This window comes from Rhipicephalus microplus, chromosome 10 (genome assembly GCF_043290135.1).
Source record: "Rhipicephalus microplus isolate Deutch F79 chromosome 10, USDA_Rmic, whole genome shotgun sequence".
Taxonomy (NCBI): Eukaryota; Metazoa; Arthropoda; class Arachnida; order Ixodida; family Ixodidae; genus Rhipicephalus; species Rhipicephalus microplus.
This window is the reverse complement of record NC_134709.1, coordinates 69095141-69120289: the sequence shown is the minus strand read 5'-3', so window position 1 is coordinate 69120289 and position 25149 is coordinate 69095141. Positions and strand designations below refer to the sequence as shown.

Sequence of the window (25149 nt, the reverse complement as noted above, 5' to 3'; positions counted from 1 at the left end):
TTGCAGTGACTTCAAAAAGTTGAAGAGGACCCCAAACATACTTTTACGGGATGAGAATACAAAAACGTTTCTTCAGGCTAGGTTGTTGGGGATGCTGAAAAGCGGTGTTGCCAAGCTGTTTTGAGGACCAACTGTTGCGGGGTACTACAAGGGTGCTCTCTCCCTCTGCAGGCGCAAGGCTTGTGATAACGACCAATGCAAATAGGACATAAAAAAACAGTAAGTACATGACACAGATATGTCCTGTTTACGCTGATCGTCTCAACTATGTCCCAACTAGCCCGATTTGCCACAATGCTAGGCTGATAGACCCATGTTGCGAAAGTTGGCCCGCCTACGCAGTGTGCCTATTCACGTGCTTTTCACTCTCCTCTTGAGTCGGGACTGCCTCTTCTGAGGAGTGGTCCCGCACCACTGCAGTTGTTGGCGCCAGCGTCACTGCTGGTGAGAAAGGTCGCATGCTTTCTGGACTCAGCTTTTGCGAATGCCAGCTGGGTGCGCGCTTCGAATGACTTAGCCAAGACCTGCTTTGACATTAAAATGTCGGTGATTGTTCACCGACTATGAGATACGGCAACACTTAGGGATGGGTGTTTCAACCCACACACGCACACAGATACTTTGAAGAAGAACGGCTCTTTGGCCAAGTTGGTTAAAGTACGTACTGAAAGGGTTTGCAGCGCAAGCACAGAAAGGCGTAACAGCGAGAAACGCAAAGCAAAGAGCACTTCAGAACTTCGATGTTAGCTCGGCAAACCCTTTCAAAGCACGCAGGTACTACTGCTCACCATAATGAGTCGAATAACAAGGCTCGAGAAAGGCTCATTGCAGAAGCTGCCCTGCACAACCAGCTGCACGAGGGTGTCCATGAAGCCCGTCGTCTCCCGGCAGGCTGACACAACCTGAGAATCCCGAGGAAAGAGAGAGAGAGAGAGCGTTGAAAGTGCAGCTTGTGAAGAGAACGACCCTGTAAGACACACCAGGCATACCTAATCGGGATAAGGCAAATCAATGTCTGCAGTCAACACTAAAAGCACCCTGCATGATATTCGCAGAAAAATGAACTCCTTTACAGAGAAATATAGCAGGATAATACTGCGGAAGTCCACGGAATTTCCCCTCTCATTGGCGGACCTATACAAGCTAGCACCAATCGGCGTGCACTCCCGACTGACACTGGGAGCCAAAAGTCAGGTGTCTCCGGCTATGGAGAACATTGCCGAATGCACGAGTGGGACTGTTCCTATCACCCATACTTCCAATAGAATCGATGATTCCGGTTGTAGTATAGTAACACTAAATAATAGCTGATCCATAACACAAAAATTACTGCCTGCTACAAACAACCTTGTTTTCAATAAATAGACTTTGCCCTTTATTGTTTTATGTATTACGAAGTGATGCAACTGTATAACACAGATGCACTATGAAAGTTTCTCATAGGTAGCTTTTAGTATATACTCATGATGTTATCATGCATTCTAGTGTATAAGCTGCACACGCATGCACACACCCACAAATGCTACTAAAGTCAAAACAAAAACACAAAATTCTGGTCTCAAATGTGGCTTCTTAGCCATTCTTGAGCTATGCAAGAAAAGCTAGCATCACGGCAATATGCTCGGCCCATTTCTAGAAAGTTTTCTGCGAATCACTGGGCGTGTAAATTATACAAAAATAAAATACAGTATAAATACAAAACTGTGTTATATCCCATAGCTCTCTTCAGTAAAACCGAGTTTTGGTGATTAACAATGCAACAGAAAAGTATGTAACATATACAAGATTCAAAACACAATGGAACCTCACTGACTTGATTCTGCATAGCACTTCTTTTGTCTTTTTCTTTTCTGCACCAACACTTCAGAGGATTGAAGTGCTTCTGATATAGGTAACCCAAAAGCTGCACAAAAATTCTCTGTTATTCCATTCAGAAGAAGTGCACTTCTAATAATACTGAAACACCAACACATTTTGTTGCATAATTTGGGGATTATGCCTGCGAACCAGTCCCTTGAAACTTGTGTTAAGCGAATGCACCTTGCAATATCATCATCTTCAAGCAGCGAGCTCCACAATGTGACTAGATAACCCTTAGTTTTATTTATGACTTGATGAATTTCAGCTTGTTCGAGTAATCACTATGAAAGAGAAGAAGTGCGTGGTCTGGCACAAAATTCTCAAATATTTTTTAGATCAGAAAAGTGAGAAGGGAGAATAATTGAGCAAAACAGTAGGTTGGCGTAAATTCCTGCTACGAATCATTATAAGACTCGCCTATAAGTCACTATCCGAGGACAATACACCACACATAGTGCGTCCACAATTACAGTGCGCTTTGACACCACAGAGAAGAAGGCACACGAGACACATAGAGCGCACTGCGTGTCATGTGTGCCTTCTACTCTTTGGTGTTGTCTAGCACTGAAATGATGGAAGCAAGAAACCAACTCGCCTGGCACACTGCTTTGTGGAACTAGATACAGCGAAACTGCAATAATGCGCACCTCTCGCAGGTACCGACATGCCCCTGGTCCAGACAGCGCTTTGCGTACCAGCTCTGGCATTGGAAGGAGATCAGATGGCTGGGGGTATTCTTCTGACGGCTCTGAAAAAGACAAACACTGTTTTAATGATGTCATAAATAATGTCCTTAAAAAATTATAGTACCATGCCCTGTATGAAATTACCGTACAACCAAGGAGACAACATGTTCTGGCTAGCTTTCTGTTATATTCATATACCGTGCCCCCACAACGATGCACTCTAAAAAATAATCACCTTTATAACAGAATAATATGCATGCCCTCAGTTCTATATCATATGACTTAACTGAAGCTAATGCTGAAAATATCAGTCAAAAATGTTGTTTTGAAAATGCAAGTAACAATGATGTCTAATCAGTGCCAAAAGCAGAGTCAGAATAACACCGTAGGAAAAAAAAAACCTGGCTAAACCGATCTTTGCTGCCTTAAATTTGGCTAAGTCAAGACCTTTTCCTGACACAACGTCGACTGTGACGGGAAATTATTTCCTCGGTGATCTAGTGGGATGCAATTTTTGTAACAAAGAAACCTATAAAAAAAGAGCAACATTTGTTGTTTCTGGTTACTTAGTTCAAAAGGTTGTTTGGATTAATCAGGAGTACAAGCGAGCCTGAGTCTTTTAGAGCAGCTCAGGCAAAAGCAATAATGCAGTTTTCGAGCACTAAAATTTAGTTTTGGAGCGGATTTCTAGAGTCACACCAGATCACTCTTAATAGAAATTTTTGCTTTCTGGATAATTTCAGTGGTTTTTACTAAACATGCGATTCTAATGAAGCAACCACACTCATTCCAAGTTTATATATATATATATATATATATATACATAAAAGGCTTGTGCAAATATTTGAATGCTTTGAATACTCGAATGAATAGTTGAGTATTCAATTCGCTTCGATTTGAATTTAAATTATCGAATATTTTTGAAATGTTCGCAATGAACGAATAGGCGTATATTCATTCACATGTCATAGCCTGTAAAACTGGTTTCCCTACAGTGTAGAAGGGCTAAGCCGTGAGAGCACATTTTAAGGGGACATTCGCTTTGCCGCAAAGCCCCTCTTCAAATTTAAAGGGGCCCTGCAACACTTGCTGAGCATGGTCAGAAAACGCTGCTGATCGGTAGTCGAGGCTACCAAGACCACGCGAGGCAAATATAACAGCGCATTACGCGGCCTGTAATTGACAATAAATTTGCAAATCTAAAAATTGCTTTCTTCCGTTGGCAAATGACACTATAAGCTCAAAAATCACTCGTCACAGCCAAGAAGGAATACACGGCTTTGGTCACAGCCACTGGCTGATTTGAGCATGGCACGCTCGTCGTTACCGGGGCCACCGCGGGAGGCCGCCCGGCGGGTTGTCCACGAGTACATGCACGATCGCACTGAAAATCCGCGTACATTCGAAAAAAAAAAGAGGTGCTCAAGGTCACGAGGTGCATGTGCCGTATTTTCTGTCGCCATGCCATTCCTCCCTGCTTAACTTACAGCTATTTCGTAGAGATGAGACGAGAGAATGCAACTGCAGCGTTTGACAAACTTTTGGAACTCCGCTCGTACTGGAGTGATTCTAGAAACTTTGCAGGGATAAATTTGTAAGACAACAAGCATGTTTACTGGCTCAATGGTTACTTGAAAAGGTGTTGCAGGGCCCCTTTAAAGGAACATGTTACCCTCAAATCAATTTTTCATTTCATCAAGCTTGTTATGATGGCTTACATGCTCCAAGTATAATAAATTTTAAAACGTTAAGTATTTTATCATTCGCATCCTACCGAAACTAGTACTCAAGGTTGTTTGGACTTCCTTTGAACGAAAAACAAATGTCATTCGAATAGAGCCCTTATTTCAATTCAAAAGAAATATTGTGTTAGGTCATGATAAATATTACTTTCTTTATTATATGTCATACATACCATTCGACATCGAAATTATTCGATAAAAATCACTGTTTCTTTGAATTTGCTTCGAACCTAAAATTCACTATTCACACAAGCCTTATATATACAGTAAAAGCTCGTTAATTTGAATTCCATGGGAATGCTGAGCAATTTCGAATTAAACAAAATTCGAAATAATGAAAGTGAGCAAAAATGGGTGGATTTTGGTGGTGGGGGCACGAAAAATATTCATTGGCCAAAAAAGTCGGTGATGACCATCTGCTTCTTTTCTCTGAATGCCACAGCTGCGGCTCCCTGTTCCAGCGCGCGGACGCGGCGCAGGGAATCCTCTTCACCCTCTTCAAAGCTGAAGAAGAGACGCGCCACATTAAGTGCCTCCATCACTGCAGAAGCTGACGGGCACACAGGCGCTTCGTCATTTTCGTCTTCCTCACCTTCTGGCTCTTCAGCATCAGGCTGCGCACCGGCTACTTGAGCGATAATGTCCTCATCAGTCAGTGCACCACACACCGATGCACCGGTGTCAACTTCAACATAATCGGAAAAACGTACGCCCCGCAGAGTGTCGCACAATTTCACTGGCATGAGCTCCTCAGCCCCATCCACCTCGACGTCACAACTATCCTGCGCACTTCCAGCTGCAAATCCACTGTGGCGGAAACAGTTTGCGATTGTGGTCGCGGTCACCTGTTCCCATGCGCGCACCAGCATGTGCATGGCAGTGAGCAGCGTAATGCAGAAGTCCTTCCTGTCGCCCGCGCACAAAATCATTCGTGAACGAACAACGTGCTCGAGGAACAAAGTGACGCTGCCGGGAGCGGCCTAGGACTGCTAGGACTACTCCGCCGACTCTTCAGCGACCCGTGGGTCCCGCGTACAAGTGGCACCAGGGGCTGAGATAGCGGGAGGGCTACGAAAAAAAAAAAATTGCTCCCTGGATTTTGGAGGCCGTACTTTGCTCGCCCTTTGCTCGGAGGCCACTTGAAGCTCGAAAAAAACTGGTCGTGACCGTAAAAGCTTCCACTAGTGTTTGACGATGATGACGCTCGGCGGCGCGCCCTTCCAGTTATTCGTAGAGGCAGCAATTTCTGTTCGAATTAACGAATCGTTTTACACATGGTCTCCTATGCACTGCGGACCGGACTACGGCGACCATTTCGAATTATCCAAAATTTCAAATTATTGAGGTGTGAATTAACGAGCTTTCACTGTATATCCTCACAACATCAAAGCTGAAAACACAGCAGCTCAAAGAAAAATATAAGCGGTGCTTTGGATAGCTACTAGACCTCAGACGAATGAAAAGCTATAATGTTATAATCTTGCAATGTTTAAAATGTAATTAAAACACCGCATCCAACATGAGCAACACCTCTAGACTAGAGATGAGTTTATAACAGTTATCTTCATACTAAACCCAATAAGACTCTGTAAAAATAAATGAAGAAAAACTTATGTTCCGGTCATTGAAGCGCCACGTCGGCATAAGAACTGCAAGGAAATTTACATGCGCTCGCTACGCTATTGCTAGGTGATAAAGCGGAAAATTTTTTATTCAGGAAATGAATTATTTAAACACTGGACGGGTTTTTGCGGTCGCCGCCCAAGTAGGCTACAAGTTGCTAACATTCCCCGCGCAGCGTACGTCCAAACTGCGCGTAATATAGCGCCAGCTGGAGCAACGAGCGCTGCTCAAGCATGGATTAATTGAGACGATCGATCTTCGTCGCCTCAGAAGGCACACTCGTAGCATCCCTACGGGTTTTAGACTTGCCGTCGAATGCTCAAACTGAGAAGAAACACACTGCTCGTCTTGAACAAGCATGAAAAAACTCAGGGGGAGGAGGTGACTTGAATAGCAGCAGTGAACTATGATTAGAAGGGCGTGGTTGTGATAGCTGGCGTGCGCGCTACCTCGACAAGCATCATTGCACAGCTCGTAAACCGTTCTACGCAGTGCGCTCTCAATGGGAATTTATTGTACGATAAGAGTATTTCTCCTTGGAGCAGCCGCATTTATTTTCTTACACTACCGTTTTGTAGAGCTTTGCAATTTCTGATCTAAAAGAGTGAGCTGTCAGCCTTCGTATTGTCACGAGGTCGTGACGTTGACGAAGGCACCAGTCGCTGTTTTCATGATCAAACTTTTTATTTGGGTGAACCTGTGCCCAGGAAACGAAATTTCACTCTGCAAGCAATACACACTGTAGGCTGATAGCAGCGAACATAAAGCGTCGGCCGTCAATAATCTGCCAAGCAGTGAAGTGTGTCGGCATTTAATTTATACATGTGCCATCGAAAATTGCAGCGTTATGGCTAGCGGCCGCGCAAGTTCCAGAAAAAGCTATAATGTATGTGTTGTGCGCGTAATCTCATCGGAAGGTTCTAGTAGGTTTATCTAGATGGTTCCGAGTCATTTGGGTTCAGTTTGTACAAGGCAGCGTTGCACGTAAAATGGAGGCAACAACAAAAATCGGAGAGAAAGTAGCGCGTGCGCCATTACCATTACAGCATTACAAATCGTTGCTACCGCACTCATTGATTCACCAGTGAAACTGATTTTCATTATTTTTCAGTTTATATGGTTTGACTGCCTCCATCGCAGAGCATGTGCTGTGCTTAGTAGTTGCTCGACAAGAGTACGGCGAGTTTTTTGCAACACCAGTGCCATCTTGGTGGTTTGACTAACCTTTGCTGTTTAAAACATTGTGTTCCATAATGAGGTATGCACGCAAATGCCACCTTAACAAGATTCATGCATTTTGTTCACGTGGCGCAAGATTCATGCGTGAACCAAAATACGACGTGACTGAACTACATGGGGTATGGACGTGGCTGCGTACTTTGTATAGCCCATGCGTGTTGCCAGATCGATGATGAAACTCGACTAAATTTGGTTTTGCACAAGCAAATTGCCGTTTAGGAACAGCAGGTCAGATTGGCATAGCACTTCTACCCCTGAATAATCTAAATTGAAAAAATAAATAAAAATAAAGTAAGGCTTCAAACCAGCAAAAAAATTTAATTATTGAAGCATGATGAAATAGCCACATACCACATGTGTGAAGGCAGCTCAGGTCGCAGGCAAGAATCAGGTGGATCAAGGTGCTGTGCAGGTACCCAAACTCATGGATTTGCGTGTGGCTCCAACGCCGGGTGAAAAAATCCTGTAATGAAACGATGGCGTCAGTTTCTGAAAAGGCACCAACTGTGTTGTATAACCTCAGGTGCCCCTTCTTTAAAACCCTCGCCCTCTGGAGCATGCAGAATTGCCACAGCAAAAGCTACATAATTAAACCGACCGAGAAAAAGATACACTAGTGAATTCGACTTGTCACAATTCAGTGCCACAGTGAAATACATATTACACCCTACTCTCTTAACGAAGAACCCTGATAATCCAGCAAAATGAGTTCATATTATTCGAGGTCCATACTATTCAAACTCTGCTTGAGAGGTGGTGGGGAGGCGGGGGGGGGGGGGGGGGGGGTAGTGTGATCGTGAGCAGTCGTTTCGATTTCGCTCAGCAGTATGAGGCAGGCTGGTTCTACAGATACATGCTGAATGTAATCGACAGAATGGTTACAAAAGACTGCAGTCACTCGCAGCGGTCATCAACAAAATTGCAGCACAAGTTCTAATTAATGAAGGACTCCTGCTGCAGTAGGTGCAGGGACACTATGTAGCACGTCTGCAGCTGCAAAGCTTAGCCCGATAATAAAGCGTTTCTACCATACTTTCTCAGCCGCTTGCATTGATCAGCTGGTAATCATTTGTTTATTATTCGTGTGGATGGGAAGGCAAATTTGCTTAAATGAGGCCGCCTTGCAGGCCGCTACTCCCATGCAGCCTTGATGACACGTGGACAATCCAAAGTTGGTCTAAGAGTTCTGAACTGAGCAGCACCAAGGCACCTGTCACATTGATATTTTAATTTGATAGTGCAATTCACCTGCTCGGAGCACCAAAACACCTTACTTTCGAAATTTTGGTCGTGATGCCTCAGAACGTTACTGCAATAAGTGACAAACGTCCAGAGCAAAACACCGACAAAAACCTTTTATTTACACATAGCTCGAAAGAAAATGTGTGATAAGAGATTGGCGAACACACTTGAGGGATGATTCAATAACTTTGCACCACATTTCAGTGAGCTGCCAACACTTGAACCATTCACGTTACCATCGTGATCTCAGACCTCTCAGACTGGCTTGGCTCGATGTTTAGCTTGGCAGAAAGACACTAATATTACCAGCCGGAATATAAAATTACCGTGGCTTTAGTGCGCAGAGAGTGGCTTGGTCAAGGCTGTTGTGAACTTGCATCAGCATGACAATAGTACGCATCATGTGCGCCATCTCATAAAAAAATGACACTCATTTTGTACATAGTAGCATTTACTTTGTTGCATTACGGTCAAATGAAAACTTTGCTCTATTTATTTAACACAAAGACCAAGGCTGAGTAATAGTCTGTTGTATCGGAAAGTTTGTAGTCCTCTTGTTAGAAAGAAAGAAAAGCCATGCATAATTAAGTATACCTCTGAGTCCATATTGGCACTAAGAGGTCCCAAAAGGAAGGCCATCAGCTTCTCAAAGGCACCCAGATTGAAAAGATGCTGGCACGCTTTCGAACCCTGCAAAGAAAAACAAATACCAAGTGCTGCTAAGAGAGAATGAGGCTACTTTAGCTCTGTGCTACAGGTGGGCCCAAGTGTGCATTGTTCACAAATGTTTGTCTTCCTCGCTGGCTCCCACTCATGCAAAGCAATGGCTCCCAATGCTGTTATCTCATTTCTCTATGATCGGCTGTCCCACAATGACACTCACTATCTCGAAGGCCATGTTTTGACCAGGTCCTGCTGCCGCAATCTTGGAGGCTAGCTGTGCTCTCTCTACCTGGCACCATGAATGGCTAGGACATCAGAGAAAGCTTGAAGACATTGGTGCGCACACATTGAATATGTGGTCATCATTGGCTCGCAAGGATTCACCCGTGGGAGACTTCCAATTCCAGCAACGCTTTGAAAAAATGCCTAATTCCAGGGTTACACACACCGAAAACCGATTACAATTATGAGGCACATTGTAGAGGGAGATAATGAATCGGTTGACGATCCACAGTCTCTTAACGTGCACTTCAATCTGACTACAAAGGTGTTCGTGCCTTGTGCCTTCACTGAAATGCAGTGTTGCATTTTGCACCGCTGCCACCACCTTTGGGTGCACCACTACTGGATGTACGCGCACCTGTTTGTCGGACGGAACTTTGAACACATTCTGATTCTACACAAACAGTAGGTTGGTCCCAATAATTTTCTTTGTCTGGACGAACCGTCAATGACATTTATCTTTCCATTTGAGCGTTGGGCACATCGATGGTGAAATTCTCCTTGTCGCTTGCTGTAATTTTCCATGAGCTGACTTTAGGTTAGGGTAAATTTCAATACTAGATTCTATGTGCCATGATCTTAGCAGATATCATTGCGAATGTGCATTTGAAAGTTTTGCGTAATCTGCACCCCCCCCTCCCCCTTTTTTTAAGCATTAAAATAAACCCTGCGCCAGCCATGCAAGTGAATACAATGTCACTTGTACTTCTGTCAGATCCTTCTAAACAAAAATCAGGAAGCTGAAGGCTACCCCACCGAATCACGCTAGGAGCCTGGATGATAATTTCTCTTGCTTTTTTTGTTTTACTGCTGAGAGATGTAGAGGAGATATGCGAGCTCGTGAGCAGAGGCCTGCCACTGGGCCCGCAAGTGTTGCAAATATAATTGTCGCACAAATTAATGCCATTTCCTTTCTGTATAAATGGCTGCTGGTATGCTCCAGCTAATAATGATAAAAATCCCTTCTGCTCACCAGCTGTGCATAGTTGCTGAGCAGGCCAAAGTACTGCGATGAGTGCCAGCAGTTGTCAGCGACATCCTGGTCCAGGAGGTTGATCAGGCAGGCACCCACCACATCTAGATCGACCCGACTCTGCACATTGTGTGCCAGTCAATCAATCAATCAATCGATCAATCAGTTTTTTTTAGTTAACAAGTGCGTGCATATAAACAAGGTACGAGGTATGCACAGAAAGAGATCTTAGGAAGGAAACAAAAGGAACAGAATTTTCACACACATTACAGTATTTAGGACAAGGGCTGCAAAATCACATGCTCCTTATAATGCTTATGTAATTAATAAAATGTGCAAAAACTGTGACATGAATGTGATTAACCGTACTTTCGCGCGTATAGCCCGCACCAAAAACCCTAAAATTTCAGTGGCAAAGTGGAGGTGCGGATATTACGCGGGGTTTTTTCTATAGTGCTGCTTCACAGCAATGCGTGTTGTGCTGTGAAGCCCGTTAACAGTGTAGCGAAGGCTACGGAGGCGGTTTCCGCAAATTCGTGTTGTGTTGCTCCGCAAGTAGCACGGCAGCTTGCGGTCGATTTTGGTTTCGCTTGCTTGCATCGTTGAAGCGTTTAGAAAAACATTTGGGGACAGACAATTCGATTGTTCAGTGTAAAATCTCACTGTCACACCACAAGTATATTTTTTGGACGTTTGCGGCCGCTCAGTGACTCTCCACATGTCCCTACGTCACGGACGCCATGTTTACGTTTGGAAAGGCCTTGCGGAAAAGGTGGTGCTGTCTAAAAAAGTTCCATAACAAGTAAAGTAAGTTCCACAATAAATAAAGCAGTATTTATTTCAGCAAGGCCAATGAGATATTATAGTGCCTATAGAGATATTATCAGTAAATTAATGTACTACTTTTTGACGCGGTAGCAGGCATGCGTTTCGGTTCTGTTGTTTCCAGGGTGCTGTTACAATGTACTAGAAGGGGTAGTGCTGTCAAGTTGCCGCTGAGTGTGAGCGCTCTTTATCTCGCTGATACCGCTAGTTCTCCACACCTCGACCCGTTCGCCAAGCCTAAGTCGATCTGTTCTGTCACCATGAGTAGCGTATGGCGGCAGGCCTTCACGGCACAGCAAAAGCTTAAGATCATTGCCGTCGCCGAGGAATTCGGTAATCGCGAAGCGGGAAGACGGCACGATGTGGATGAGTCCTGCGTGCGACTGTGGAGAAAGAAGAAAGACAGCCTACAAGCCGCGCACCGCGACCGTAGGTCATTTCGTGGCCTCAAGACCGGTGCCTACCCTGAGCTGGAGGCGGAGCTAATAAAGTTCATCGAAGATGTGAGAAGCAGGGGTCACGCCGTATTGACCGAGATGGCCCAAGTGGAAGCGCGGCGACTTTCGAGGGAGCTAGGCCTACTTCACGAGTTCCATGCGAGTCGCGGATGGCTGCACCGCTTTATGAAGCAGCAAGGGCTCTCAATCAGACGGTGGACTACAATATGTCAACGCTTGCCGGCTTTTTATGAGGAGAAGCTGCTCAAGTACCGACGGCACGCAACTGCGACCGTACGTCATCTTGAAAAGGAAAACTCTACCAAAGGTTCATTTGCCTGCCGGTGTGGTGGTGCGTGCACACGAGTACGCGTGGACGAACAATGACTTGTTCGTAGACTAGATCAAGGCAATATGGGAGAAGAGGCCCGGTGCGATGCTCGCAAAGAGGTCCATGCTCGTTCTTGACACGTTCCGCGGCCACACAACTGAGGAAGTGAAGGACCGCCTTTCACGCAACGGCACCGACTTAGTTGTTATACCCGGTGGAATGACGTCAATGTTGCAGCCTCTAGATGTGTCGCTTAACAAGCCCTTCAAAGCGCATGTCAAGCGCTATTATGCCGAGTGGATGGCCGAAGGCTGCTACGACTTGACGCCGACAGGACGAGTCTGAAGGCCTGATATTGCCCTATTCTGCAAGTGGATTGTCAAGGCATGGAAGGCCACTTCAGGTGAGATGGTGCGAAAAAGTTTCAAGAAATGCTGCATCACAAACAACATAAATAGAACCGAAGATGACCTTGTGCATAATAGTGAGGACTGCGGCTTAAGTGATAGCTCTAGCGAGAGCAGCGACAGTGAGTGAATTGTGACTGGCCTTGCAGACAGCGTATTCTGCTTGCTAAATAAAGCTTTTTCTGTCAACATATGTGCTATGTTGCTTGAGCAGTAGCTTTTGTACAGCCTTTCCAGTATATCAAATGTGCGGGCAATATGCGAGGATTTTTTTTTTCTTTCTCGGTGAGTGGGGGCGCGGATTATATACAGGGGCGGGTTATGCACGCAAAAATACGGTAGTTTTCTAGGAGGAAAAAACACATGAAAGGCTCGGTGATCCACGACAGTATAAATTAAAGTGAGTGGCGAGAGTGTCTGCTGGCCCACATCTTATCATTTCTCTCGCTAGACTGTGTGGAGGTGCTGACACTCCTTGTAAAGTTGTTTACGCTGCGTGGCGCACATGTCTCGCCCAAAAGCCACATTTCGGGTTACAACTATTGGGCGGTAGGTGGCGTTGCGTTGGCGACCGTTGATCACCACTATCATTATCATCATGGTATAATAGCGCCGGCGACGACAAGCCTTGGTAGCAGCGAGTAAGAAATAAGCTGAGCTCTTCTGCGCATGGCGGTTGCCGCGAACGGTTGTCGCGAGCGTGGGTCCCCGGTGCGTGGCACCGCGGAATGCGCGTCGGGGGCCCTCATGGTAAGTCAAGCATTGGCGACATCGCCTTGGGTGTGTTATTGTTATGTATTGGAGTGCATGGTAATAGTGTGTAAGAATGTTCTAGCGTGTTGGTCACGATTTATGTTACCATAATTCGGTCGACGATATCGTCGTTCCAAATTAATTAAATAAGTGTGTGTATTGTTTGGTTTGTTCCGACCGTGTCTGCTGTGTCCGTTCTCTCCAAGAGCGTGGTGCTCTCTCTTGCCATTTCAACACCCCACAACTGAGATGAAAAGAATTACTAAACAGCTACACAGCACATGAGGTAGTGGTAATACACTTCAACAGTAGCAAAAGCTACATATATTACCAAATATGACACACACACACACAAAAACACGCTTGTTGTCTTGATAAAACTACAGTCGAATGCGGTTATATCGAACCCACATCCAGGTAAACCTGGATATAACGAAATCGATTAAGTCTTGTTAAAATTCGTTAGAAAGAGGATTTCGTTATATGCAGGTTCGGTACAAAAATTCGGAAAATAAACGCGCAAATAAACAAGAGGGCTACTGAAGGAGAGCTAACCCAAAACGCTTATGTATTCTACAGTAAAAACACTGCGTCATTATTCCGTAACAAATCCAAATGAATCAGATGCCCCTGCGCATCATAACTTTCAGGAGTGGGTAAAAGTGCTCAAGGGATGCAGAAGCAGAGATCAAATCAAATGGCCTATTCCTATCACCTGGACAGTGCATAAGATAACCCCGCGTGTTAGAACTGCCGTCGAATGCTCAAACAGAGTAAACCCCCCGTCTTGAAAGAGCATGAAACAACACACGGAGGGGGGGAGGGGGGGGGGAATCGTCAAGTAGCATTGATGAACTTGAATTTAAAGGGCGGTCGCGATCGCTGGTGCGCTTGCTATCTCAACGGGTATCAGAGCAGTTTCAACACGAAGTGACTGTGTGAAAAGAGCACTTCTCCCTGGAGAGGCCATATTTGCTCACACCAGCATTTTGTAGGAGTTTCGCGATATTCGATCCAGAAGAGTTTACTGCAGCCTTATTTCATATACCATTACAATTTCTTGCTATCGCATTCATTGCATTGCATTCAACGCACCGTCGTGTTGCCAGAACTAATCAGCTATACGCGAAAGCTACCAGCCTGCGAACTCGCGGTGCAAGACGGACGCACGTGACGAGTCGACCTCCGAGAACCGTTTTACCGTGGTCTCAGAGAGTTTCCATCAACGCCTCATCTGACATCCCCTCCGTGATGACGACACGGTGGTCTGAAATTAAGAAAAGTCACAGTTTCGCCGCAAGGGCGATGCAATTAATGACTGCAATACTTTGAATGTAACACTAAGAACGGCAAGCAGATCGAAACATGGAACGCGCTGCTCACGCACAAATGATGCACGAAAACAATTCACAGGATGAGAGCAAACTAACAACGTTTACCGCTCGACTCTTCACGTGCTGTTTAAATAAAAACAAGGCACAAAACGTAATCACAGGCACAAATATGAGTGCGAACTAACAAGTGCCCCAGCTGTTACTTCGAGCGCCCGGCAACTAAATTCAATCGTTCCGGTCAAAGTCGAGGGCGCTATTTTCCCCGCCGAAGGATAAGCGCATGCGCACAGGCATCTAACCCCCCCGCTCCCTTCTATTCCCGGGACAAAGTATGCGTGGGAGATAAGCGCGCGTCGGCCCATTGTGACGAGCTGAGTGCCGAGCGCAAGCGGCTTTTTTCTTTTTCTTGAGTTTTTATAATGCACGCGCAGTCGAACTATGCACGCGCGTACGGCGTCGAAAACCAAGAGCGAACGACACGGACACAGAAACGGATACCGCGGAAATTTATTCGGTCAAGCGCCTTCCATATGCAAGGTGGCCCCACATATGTGATGCTAACTAAAGCATGGCACTGCCAACGTGCAAAAGCAGTTTTCGTTCTTTATTTTTTTATTTTTGGAGTCGTTGAGGGGGGTACACTCGCGCATGCACCCGCGGCGGTGAGAACGGCAGCAACACCAGCTCGTGGGGTGCAGGCCCGCCTGCTTGCCTCACGCTCCTTCGAGCGCAATAATGAGCGCTTGCTCTCGCCTGGTGTGCAGTGCGCGCCGAGCTGCTTCGCGCTTTGTCAGCAGCGGGGCAGCCGCTGAAGATGCATGCTCGTAACAAAATGCGGAGCAAAATTCCTAGATTGTCCGTGGGGAAAGCTCATTACATCAAGGTTGTCTCCCGCTGTTACTTTGTTACATAGAGGTCGAAAATACATGTGCTTCTAGGGGGCGATGGCGGGGAATAAAAAAAATTTGTTATATCGAGGAATTCGTTATATGGAGGTTTGTTATAAGCAGGTTTAACTGTATATCGAATTTTCAGGTATATCGAACTGGTAAGTTATCCTTTTCAAATTTCTTTTTAAAAGTATAGAAATCAACACGTTTATATCGAATAGTACTTTTACCCACCTTCAGATACATTGAACGCCGCGCGAGCTGGCAGGTGCGCTTCGGCACTCCTTCACCTATTCCTTCTCCCCACCCCCCTCCCCGCGATCTCCGCTGCAGCGCGGATCCCCGTGCAAATTGAAAGGCGCTCTTTGGCACTCGCAGTGCCCGACAACCTCATCGCGGCACCACGGCTTCGCCAAAACCCGAAACGCTCGAAAAGAGGTAAGGGCGAGAGGGCTCAGATTGCACGATCTCTAATTTGCGGAACAACTTTTTTTTCGTTTCTCTTCTCTCTCTTATGCTTCTCCACTCGGAGAGCAGGAACGAAGGAGCCGACGTCTTCTTCCTTCTACCTTTTCTTTTTATTTTTGTTGCTGTTTTGAGAGTTTTGATCAGCCAACCACAGGTCGCGCCTTTAGCTCCGTGTTCCGTGTTCGACTGTACAATGCATACCCGTGTTCGACTGTACAATGCATAGAGAAGCAACATTTGTGGGGGAAAAAAAAAACAACACTTTTTACCCTTTGTTTGTCCTTTAAGACAATGCATAATGCTAAAAAGAAAATAGCAAAACAAATTGGGATGCTTAGCATAAGTCTCCACTAACACTTAGATCAAATGCAAAGACAAGCATGCATATCAATCAAGTGCCAGCATACTGGCAACAAAAAAACTGCACCACTGCTTCGGCCATCAAACTGGGCGCACTTACCCCTTCAAGTTTGTGGCAGAAGACCAGCGCCTTCTCCAGGATCTGGGCAAACGTGTGCCTCACTTCCTTGTTGAGGCACTCCAGGAGGTACAGCCTGAAATCGCAGAAATTTATTAGCGATTCAGATGTATATGCAAAAGAACATTAGGTAATAGAAATGACAACAGGGCTTGTTGATTTATATTCGCCTTTGCATTAACCTGAGCAGCACAAGGCACAACATGGACGGCATAGAAGCACACACGGACAGTGTTTGCTTCGTCGCCAGCACTGTCTGAACGCGCTTCCGAGTCAAGCGGGTTACGCCTTGCTCTGCACAAGTCAATTCAGAGATGAAGTGCACAAGTATTACCTCTGATCGCCGTGCCTGAAGTCTGACCCTCGCATTGCAATCGAATAGCGAATTCAAGTTGTTTGGAAAATGTTGCCTGGAAAACTTTGCCAAGCCATTAGAATTTCCACTCCTTTCCGTCATTCACAGCGAAGGGCTCGTTCTAACAGACTTGATGCTTTCAGGTGGTGTGTGTGAGGGATTATTGGTCAGCTGCCGGCTCATAACCATTGATTGATGTGTGGGGTTCAACGTTCCAAAACCACCACATAATTATGGGAAACGGCATAGTGGAGGGCTCCGGTGATTTCGACCACAAGGGTTCTTTCACGTGCACCCAAATCTTAGCACATGGGCCAACAGCATTTTCAGCTCTGTCGAAAATGCAGCCATCGCAGCCGGAATTTGATCCCGCGACCCGTGGGTCAGCAGCCAAGTACCTTAGCCACTTGACTACCGCGCCGGGGCTGCCAGCTCATAATGATATGATAAGGGACCAACAGCAGAAAAGAAGTGTTCTATACTCGCCGTATTGGCAACAGGAGGCAGTGACTGACCCCATTTAAATGCGCATATATACACCGTAAAGTGAACGGGGGGATGGCCGCTGCAGTAACTTGGTTGGTAGAGCATCGGACGCGTTATTCGAATCGCAACTTCGGTCCCTGCTCGCGGCAAGTTATCTTTTTGTCCACTTTTCTTCCTTCATATCTGCATTACATTTACTGCTAATGACATCCTCTACACTTTCCTCGTCATTATTGCCCGTTACTTCTCATTAATACTGTGTCTAAGCAAGAAAAACAAGCCCTTCTGATTTCCACGTCTCCCATTCATGTATTATTGGAAATTTTCCATTAACAGTAATGGCCTTCGATATTAAAAATAACAGGCTGATGGAGGCAGATTTATCACTGTGGTTGCGTGCATTGAGAAGCATCATCACTTACCTACCTACTTACCAACCTACCTATCTACAAATGTGAGACCAAGTGTTCCCGGCGGGCGAATGGATCAGAGTATGCAGGCGGGACACTAATGCATATGACGGAAAAAAGTACTCATGCTCACTTGACGACACTTTGGCCTGCGTTGGCGATGTACTTGAGGAGCCACGATGCAGCAGCCTCACTCAGCGACATGATGGTCTCGATGCACTTGACCCACTCGCCAACCACCGAGCTGAGGGACGCAAACAGATGACAAGTTGGCAAGAAGAAGAAGTTCGACAACCAAAGTCGCGCTAAATGGTTTCTTCAGCATGTCTTCAACAATATACACTCAAGCCTCATTAAAACCAAATTGCATCTCACCAGAAAAAATTCCTTACATCCGAAAATTCATTATAAAAGTTATTCCTAAGACTGTATTTATTGCAAAACTATTTTTTATTTACTTTGTTATAACAAATATTTAATTATATACAAGTTCGTTATATTGAGGTCTGAGTGTACGATGAACAGATAGAGTGCAATGATGCTTGGTCCTTCTAATGACTTTGCCAAAACTAAAATGGTCCAGTGATGATAATTGATGATGATATATGTTGTTTAATGGCGCAAGGGCCATTGATGGCCAAAGAGCGCCAGGAGATGATACGGGATTGGAGCAATGGTTATGTTAAATGGCTGTAAAAGGGCCCAAGATTCTGCGCTTTAAAGTTGCGTAACATATATATTTATTAAAATCATGAAAGTGAAGTGAAGCATGCCTGGTGAGAATGAGTTCTAAGTAATCATGACACCATAGAATAGGAGCGTTATATTAGCACCGATGCCTCGCCAGCGCCCTTGGTCCCAAGGGCTGGGAGACAGGTGCTCTCTTTGGATGTAGCATCCGCAGCAGAAGCCTCCTTTCAGAGGCCGTGCTACCGATCACTTGAGTGGATAACATGGAAAGTATTTACTTCCTTTAAGAATGCATTCAATGCATTATATTTAAAGAGAAGTTCGCGACCAATAAACATAGCTGGATGAAGGGGTATGTGTTCCTTTAACGCTAGTGGAAAATGTTTTTTCCTGTAAGCCTCTAGCTCAGAGCATGTGGAATATGTGAAGTACGCGCAGTATGTGGAGTACGGTAAGTGGACGGCCACATCTGTGACAGCTGGGTGGGTCACCACCGGACAAAAGGTGTGTGTGCGTGCTGTGTGTGTGTTCTATTCTAAGCCGACAGAGACTGACCTCTGTAGTGATGATAATTAGTCAATACAAAAATGACACCAATGCTACAGTCAAATCTGGATATAGCGAACCTTAGATAAAAGATTTTTTTCAGATGAACGACTTTTTCAAACATCCTTCTCCTAATGTCCATTGGTTTACTGTAAAAATATTTTGCTACTACGAATTTCAGAACACAAAATCTTTCAGAACAACGTATCGAATTTTATGCCCCTTATATCTCCACAACACTTCAAAATAAGGAATGGCGTTTTTAAGAAGTTACTCGCGGCTGTAAAAATAATGCTCATCTCCTTACCGGCCACTATCATCACCATCAGAATGCCCGCGCATTTCTCTATGTATCAGCCCTATTCAAATGTGAGATAGCCTTATCCCTATTATCATCGTCTGGTGTTTTTTCGTGCCAGGCTTCCCCATGTTGCCTTTGTTTTCATCAGGCAGCTTTACCTGCACGCTTGTTACACGGCTGTTTTCTAGCCCTTTGATTGGTGGTTGAACGTCATGATGAGCTCCGGAAGCACCATAAAAGGAATGCTACAACAGAGTGAAAAATGCGACGCGAGAGACCCATGGGATGAAGTCGCCGATGATTACCCATGCATGCTTCCCTGACGCTCGAACACTACACACAGTGAGACGACGAAGCATGCAGGTGAGCTTATCTGCCGACTGATGAGACCGTTAAGACTTGTGATAAGAAAACAGTGACGAGGGCGAAGACGACGTTGGCAGAGCGCGAACTAACTTGACCAATTGGTATTTAACGCCGATGCTTCGCAGTGCGTATGAAGGATGCGCACGCTTAAGAGTTCGTCTTTCGGCAGTCAAGCTGCCCCACATTAGAAAGGGTCACGCTCTTCCTCAAATAAACGTACACTGGTTTCGTAACGTTTCGTGTTAGCTTGTTTTCTCACGCTTGTTTTAACATAACACAGTCAGGAATGTATATAAAGCACAGGTAGGCGACTCACGTGTTTCAGTTTACGACTTTTGCACTAACCTTGAATTCTTTCACTACAAGGACTCTTCAAAGTAACGAATGATTTTTGGCGGTCCCTTGAGATTTGTTGTATCGAGATTTCACTGTAGCACCAAGAAACGGCGAATAGCAGCCTTGATCATTATGACATCGTATTTTCAACGTTCAGATGCACTCCTTGGTATAGTACAGACCACTGCTTAGGCCAGTTTCCGCAAGTGACGCAATCACTCAAATAGATGTAGGGGAAAGACAATTAGCAAAGATTACCACGCTAGCCAAAATATGCAATACTTAATCCTTACAGTGTATGCAGTAACAGCAACATAAAGAAAGCATGTAACGTTATGTTAGAAATTATGCTATGTTAGTCAAATATTGTTCTCCAAACTTACCATTGTCCACGAATTCCTTTATTGCCGTGCTTGAGTGTAACTACTGTCAGCACACAGCTCTAACACATCTTCAAGTTAATAGAGAGAGATAGCAACCTCTCAGCAGCTTTTAGGGCGCTTGCTAGTACAAAAGGAGAGAGATAGAGCTTAAAGCGTGTTAAGACAGTTGTGTAACGAAAAGCAGGGACCGATGATCGCAGGATAACGAACGTAACAATGCTTGCCCAGTGCCTACCTGTCCTTCATCTTGTACTTGAGGTAGGTGTTGAGAAAGAAGTTCACCGCCAGGTTGAGGCTCTGCACCATGAGCTGCTCATAGTCTGGGTGCTGCATGTTGTCCTGAGCGGAAGACGCACACAGTCAAAGGTGACACCGACCGAGAGTTGCACACCCAGCACTATGTGCCCCTATCTTCACAACAAATCTATTTTTCAGGGTAAACAAGGCCGAAAGCTGTAGCCATCGCCAATAAAATGCTACAACTATAAGAAGTCGCTCTATAAAGAAGGGAAAATTAAACTTTTTTTAGTTTTCAACAATCCCAGGTACGGTAATGTACGGCTAGTATTGTTGAGGGATCCCAGTACTAGTCGAAATTATCTAGAGTTCTCCACTACGGCGTTTCTCATAGCCCGAGTGGCTTAGGGCCTTCAAAGGAGCCCTGCAACACAGTTTGAGCATGGCCAGAAAACGCTACCAATCGGTGGTAGAGGCTCCCGAGAACATGCAAGCCAAATATTATAGTGCAGCACGCAGCCTGCAATTCCCAATGAATTATCACAGCTACAAACTGCTTTCTCTTTTTTCAACAAATGATGGAGGATGCCGAGGCGGGGAATTCGAACACGGAGAAACGCTCTTTCCAACGAGCCCAAAGCGACAGTGCCCAACCACACCTTTCCGGAGAAACAATTTTCTAAAAACCGACGTTTATTCGCAATTTCCGCGATGATTCTCGCCAGTTTGGCAAGCACAACAAGTTTCAAAGAGCACTTCTAGGCGGTGTTTAGAGGAGACATTTCGGAATCGGATAGAAGAAGGGCTGCAGAAATCGAAAATGTGATTTTTAGAAAAACGAATTTCTCGCTTTTCCCTTTAAGTTGATCGATTGCTATAATCGATATATCATTATATGTGGTATCGCTATAAGTCGACTTCATTGTAGGTTTACTTCGCAGTGCGTGCTACATATGGATAGACGACAATTTTTGCCTTTCACAATGATAACGATTTCACTTTGGACCCATAGACTTTACTTTGCACATATAGACATAACTACTTTTTACCCATATAAACCAGGTGTGCAATAGATCAGGATAGTTAAAGAAGGGTGCAGGCAGTTGGTTTTTTGTTACTCATCAAACATTTCCAACAAAGGGGAATGCTGCTCACCAGGTTGATAGATGTGAGAGAGGCCACAAAATCGAAGTAGTGCGTGTTGTAGACGTCCCGGTTGCGAGCAAACTGGAGGTTCTGCTCTCGCACCTGCTGGCCAATATGTGGGGGCATGTGGGACGGGAACCAGCCCTGCCGCTCCCCGTGATCCACCAGCCGCGTCAGCTGGCTCAGGCTGTCCCCGCGCTGGCGGGCAGTGCCGGCCGCCGATGACGCACTGGGCGTGCGCCGCACTGCTGACCTGCGCGCGCAAAATAAGCCTTCAATTTACCACTTATAGAAAGCATCTACAGTATACTTGCAATAATTCAAACTCGAATAATTCATACTTTCAGTTAATTCAAACAAAATTCAATTTTTTGTTTGGCCCTCTATGTGCTTAAAAGCCTCTTAATTCAAACTGCCCCATTCGATTAGTTTTCCTTTTTGCAGGTCCATACCAGAAGATATCTGCTGCTTTTGCACTACTATTCAAAGATTTGTGTGCTTATATAATTATAACAGTATAAAAATGAAAAATAGGCACCTGAGGCCTTCGAGGAAAAAGGCTTCGCTATTAAACCAATGTTTGAAATGAAGCACATGCATTGTAAACCGTGATGCTTCTCAAATGATATAAACAGCTTTGTGCTGAAGGCACATACCTATAGCAATGAAGCAGTTGGCAATCCACAATTTTTTTTAAAAGGCCTGATCAGAAGTAAATGGCCAATAAACTTGTGGACTTTACACCTCTGCTTTCTGTACACTGCATGCAGTTAGAGCTTTAACACACCTAAAAAAATTTTAAATGTGACAAAATCAATGCCTAATCATAATGTGTCGTGTCACCTTACCCCGAGTCATCTATGTTTGATAATTCAAACAAAGCTCAGGGGTCCCTCTGCCAACTGTATTAGGTTTAACACAATGCTAAAAGAAAATTCCTGCAAAGTGCAGTAGCTAGAAAGGTATAACCGAAATGTAATTAAAATCGGGGAAAGTGTGCTGCTAGATGAAAAACAGTCGCAGTTTTACTGAAGAGGCAAAGCAACGAATGTGATAGCAACAATGTGGAATGTCACACAAGAAATGGCAAGCAGTCCAAAACTTGCAGCACACTGCTCAAGCCCAAAGGACACACGATAAGAACACGTACAGGGCAAGCACGAACTAATAAATGGTACAGCATGGCAGTTGCAGCGCAATGTTCAAACACAAAGATGGACGCACGAAAAGAATGCACAGGTATAGGAAGGACGAGCATGAATTAATAACTGTCCCGGTTATTATACCAACTAGCCCCTACTTTGACTCTTCTAGCTAGCAGCTCACTCCGTTCACAAGTGCAGATGCTTCAGCGAGCAAGGTGACCTTCATGCGGTCTTTAGCTTCGACGCGAAGTTTGCAGTGAAAGCAAAAGACTTATAAACTTCCTTGATTTAAGAGACAAGCTAGCGAGCATGTGCAACTATGCCCTGTATGTCAAAGTATTAGTCTGAGGCGCACATCCCAACTACAACAAAACACTAGAGTTTTAGAATTAGAGACCGAAGGAGTTACGGGACTCAAGAAATTGGTGAACTGTCAGGGCACGCATGCATGTTTCAGGGCACACGTGCAGGGCACATGTGCACTGATTTAGAACAATGTCTCTGATCCCAAAGTCATTATTAGAGTTTGCATCCCTTTGGGACGTTAAACCCCACATATCAATCAGAGTTTCCATCCATGATATCAGCATCACAGGCCACAAGTACTGTAGGCTGTGTAATGCCTATCTACAGTAGACTCTTGATAATTCAAGCTCTCACAATTCATACTTCAGGCTAATTCAAATAAAATTTAATTTTTTGGTTGGCCCTCTATTCTTTCAATGTATTTAAAAGCCTCCTAATTCCAGCTCCATCATTCGGTTGATTCATAATTTTTGCAGGTTCACACCAGCCAATATCTGCTGCTTTCCCACTACTATTTAAAAATTTGTGTGCTAAAGTAATCCTAACACACTAAAAATGAAAAGTAAGCAGCTGAGGCCTTCAATGAAAAAGACTTTACGGGTAAACAAATGTTTAAAACGAAGCACACGCATGGTAAACCACGATGCTTCTCAGGTGGTATAGGGAGCTTTGTGCTGAAGGCACATACAGTAGACGCTCATTAAATGGAACGAGACGGGACCAGTAAAATGTGCTCCGCTAAACAACAGTTCTGTTTACTGAGAGATGAACAGGGACACACAATGCAAGAATGAAACCAATCTTGCCAGAAACATTTGTTCCATTTAGGCAGCAGTTCCGTTAAACAAATTTCCATCTACTGAGAGTCTGCTGTATAGCAGAGAAGGAGTTGGCAATTGACAATTTTTTTAAAAGGTCTGATCAGCAGTAAATGGCCAATAAATTGTGGACCTTACACCTCTGCTTTCTGTTTACTGCGTGCAGTTAGTCTGATAATTCAAACCTCTTGATAATTCAAACTAAATTCAGAGGTCTGTTTGAGTTTGAATTAATAAGAGTCTACTGTATTTCACATCACAAAGCAATAGAGGAAGATAGCAATAGAAGAGGTATGTCTTGTCTTTGTTCCTCATTGTACATTTAGCTCACCTGTTCAACACCCAATGTAGTTTATACATTTTAGGACCGAGAATAACATTGATGCTACGCACTTGACCGGCGCCGAGTCCTTGGGGTCCCTGCGGAATGAAAAGCGGCCGGGCGTCTTGTGCGGCGTGCGAGGTGTCCGCGAGTCCTCCTGCTTTTCGTAGAAGAGAAGGTAGGCATTCCAGTGGCGCTGCCGCGTCTCGGGATAACACGATGCTGGTAGAAAAAAACAAAACATAAAATATGTGACCTTTCATTCCTTCTGTTAATAGATTACTTTTGACGGTGGCAGCACATACCAGAGTCAGAAACCTTAGCCTTGTAGGTGCCACCGAAGCACTCAGTCTCGAGCGTCGAGTCGTTCAGATCAAACTGCTCCACCGTTGTGTCGTTGAACTTGTACCAGGTGTTCTTGCGAGCTACATACCGTGGGTCACTCCTGAAATGCACAAAAAAAAAGCAAACACATTCACTGCCATAACTGCGCTGTGTTATGGACACAAAAGTGCGATATGAAAAATCAAGCCTTTCTGTAAGAGAATCATTGTGTTTAAATGTGTAATAACAGCACTCCTTCGATAAATATGGCAAAAACTTGTCCAGCGACCTATTCCATTCTTCACAACTGAAAAGTTATGACACAAATTGATCTGAGAAGCCTCATTTTTATATTCTGCACCTTCTTTAACATTTTCATCGATGTTGTTCTTAGAGCATGCATGTACAGTGTCCTCCTTAAAATGTGACCACTGAAGATGGGAATCAAACCCGAGACTTCACGCTAACAAACAAAATAATGCAAACTGAAGACATAAATAAGAACTGCAATAAAAGTTAATTTATTTTTTTAAATTTGGACACGTTATCTGGTCCCAGCAAGCATATGGATTTTTCAATGGCATCAAAGGCATATTTGGCTGCAACCCAGTTAATTAGAACAATTCTAGGAGCATGCGGAGAGGGAATCGCTGCAACTTTGCGATGCAAAGGAGCGGAAACAGCGTTTGCGGGCAACCGAACAGAGGTGCCCATTCTACATTGCCATCACAATCAGCAGAAACCA

General features: G+C 44.7%; 1 protein-coding gene across 1 annotated transcript in view; it reads right to left on the bottom strand.

Moving 5' to 3' along the window:
• Window positions 1-25149, bottom strand: part of LOC119181038 (ubiquitin carboxyl-terminal hydrolase 24-like) — a 148957-nt gene that overhangs the window by 26530 nt on the left and 97278 nt on the right. The window contains exons 41-51 of the mRNA XM_037432210.2: window positions 24386-24525; window positions 24152-24302; window positions 21499-21742; window positions 20342-20445; window positions 17618-17728; window positions 16216-16309; window positions 10311-10430; window positions 8987-9082; window positions 7502-7613; window positions 2508-2608; window positions 789-902 (exon numbers count right to left, since the gene is read on the bottom strand). Of these exons, the coding sequence (XP_037288107.2) occupies window positions 789-902; window positions 2508-2608; window positions 7502-7613; window positions 8987-9082; window positions 10311-10430; window positions 16216-16309; window positions 17618-17728; window positions 20342-20445; window positions 21499-21742; window positions 24152-24302; window positions 24386-24525 (1387 nt within the window). The remainder of the gene's footprint in view (window positions 1-788; window positions 903-2507; window positions 2609-7501; window positions 7614-8986; window positions 9083-10310; window positions 10431-16215; window positions 16310-17617; window positions 17729-20341; window positions 20446-21498; window positions 21743-24151; window positions 24303-24385; window positions 24526-25149) is intronic.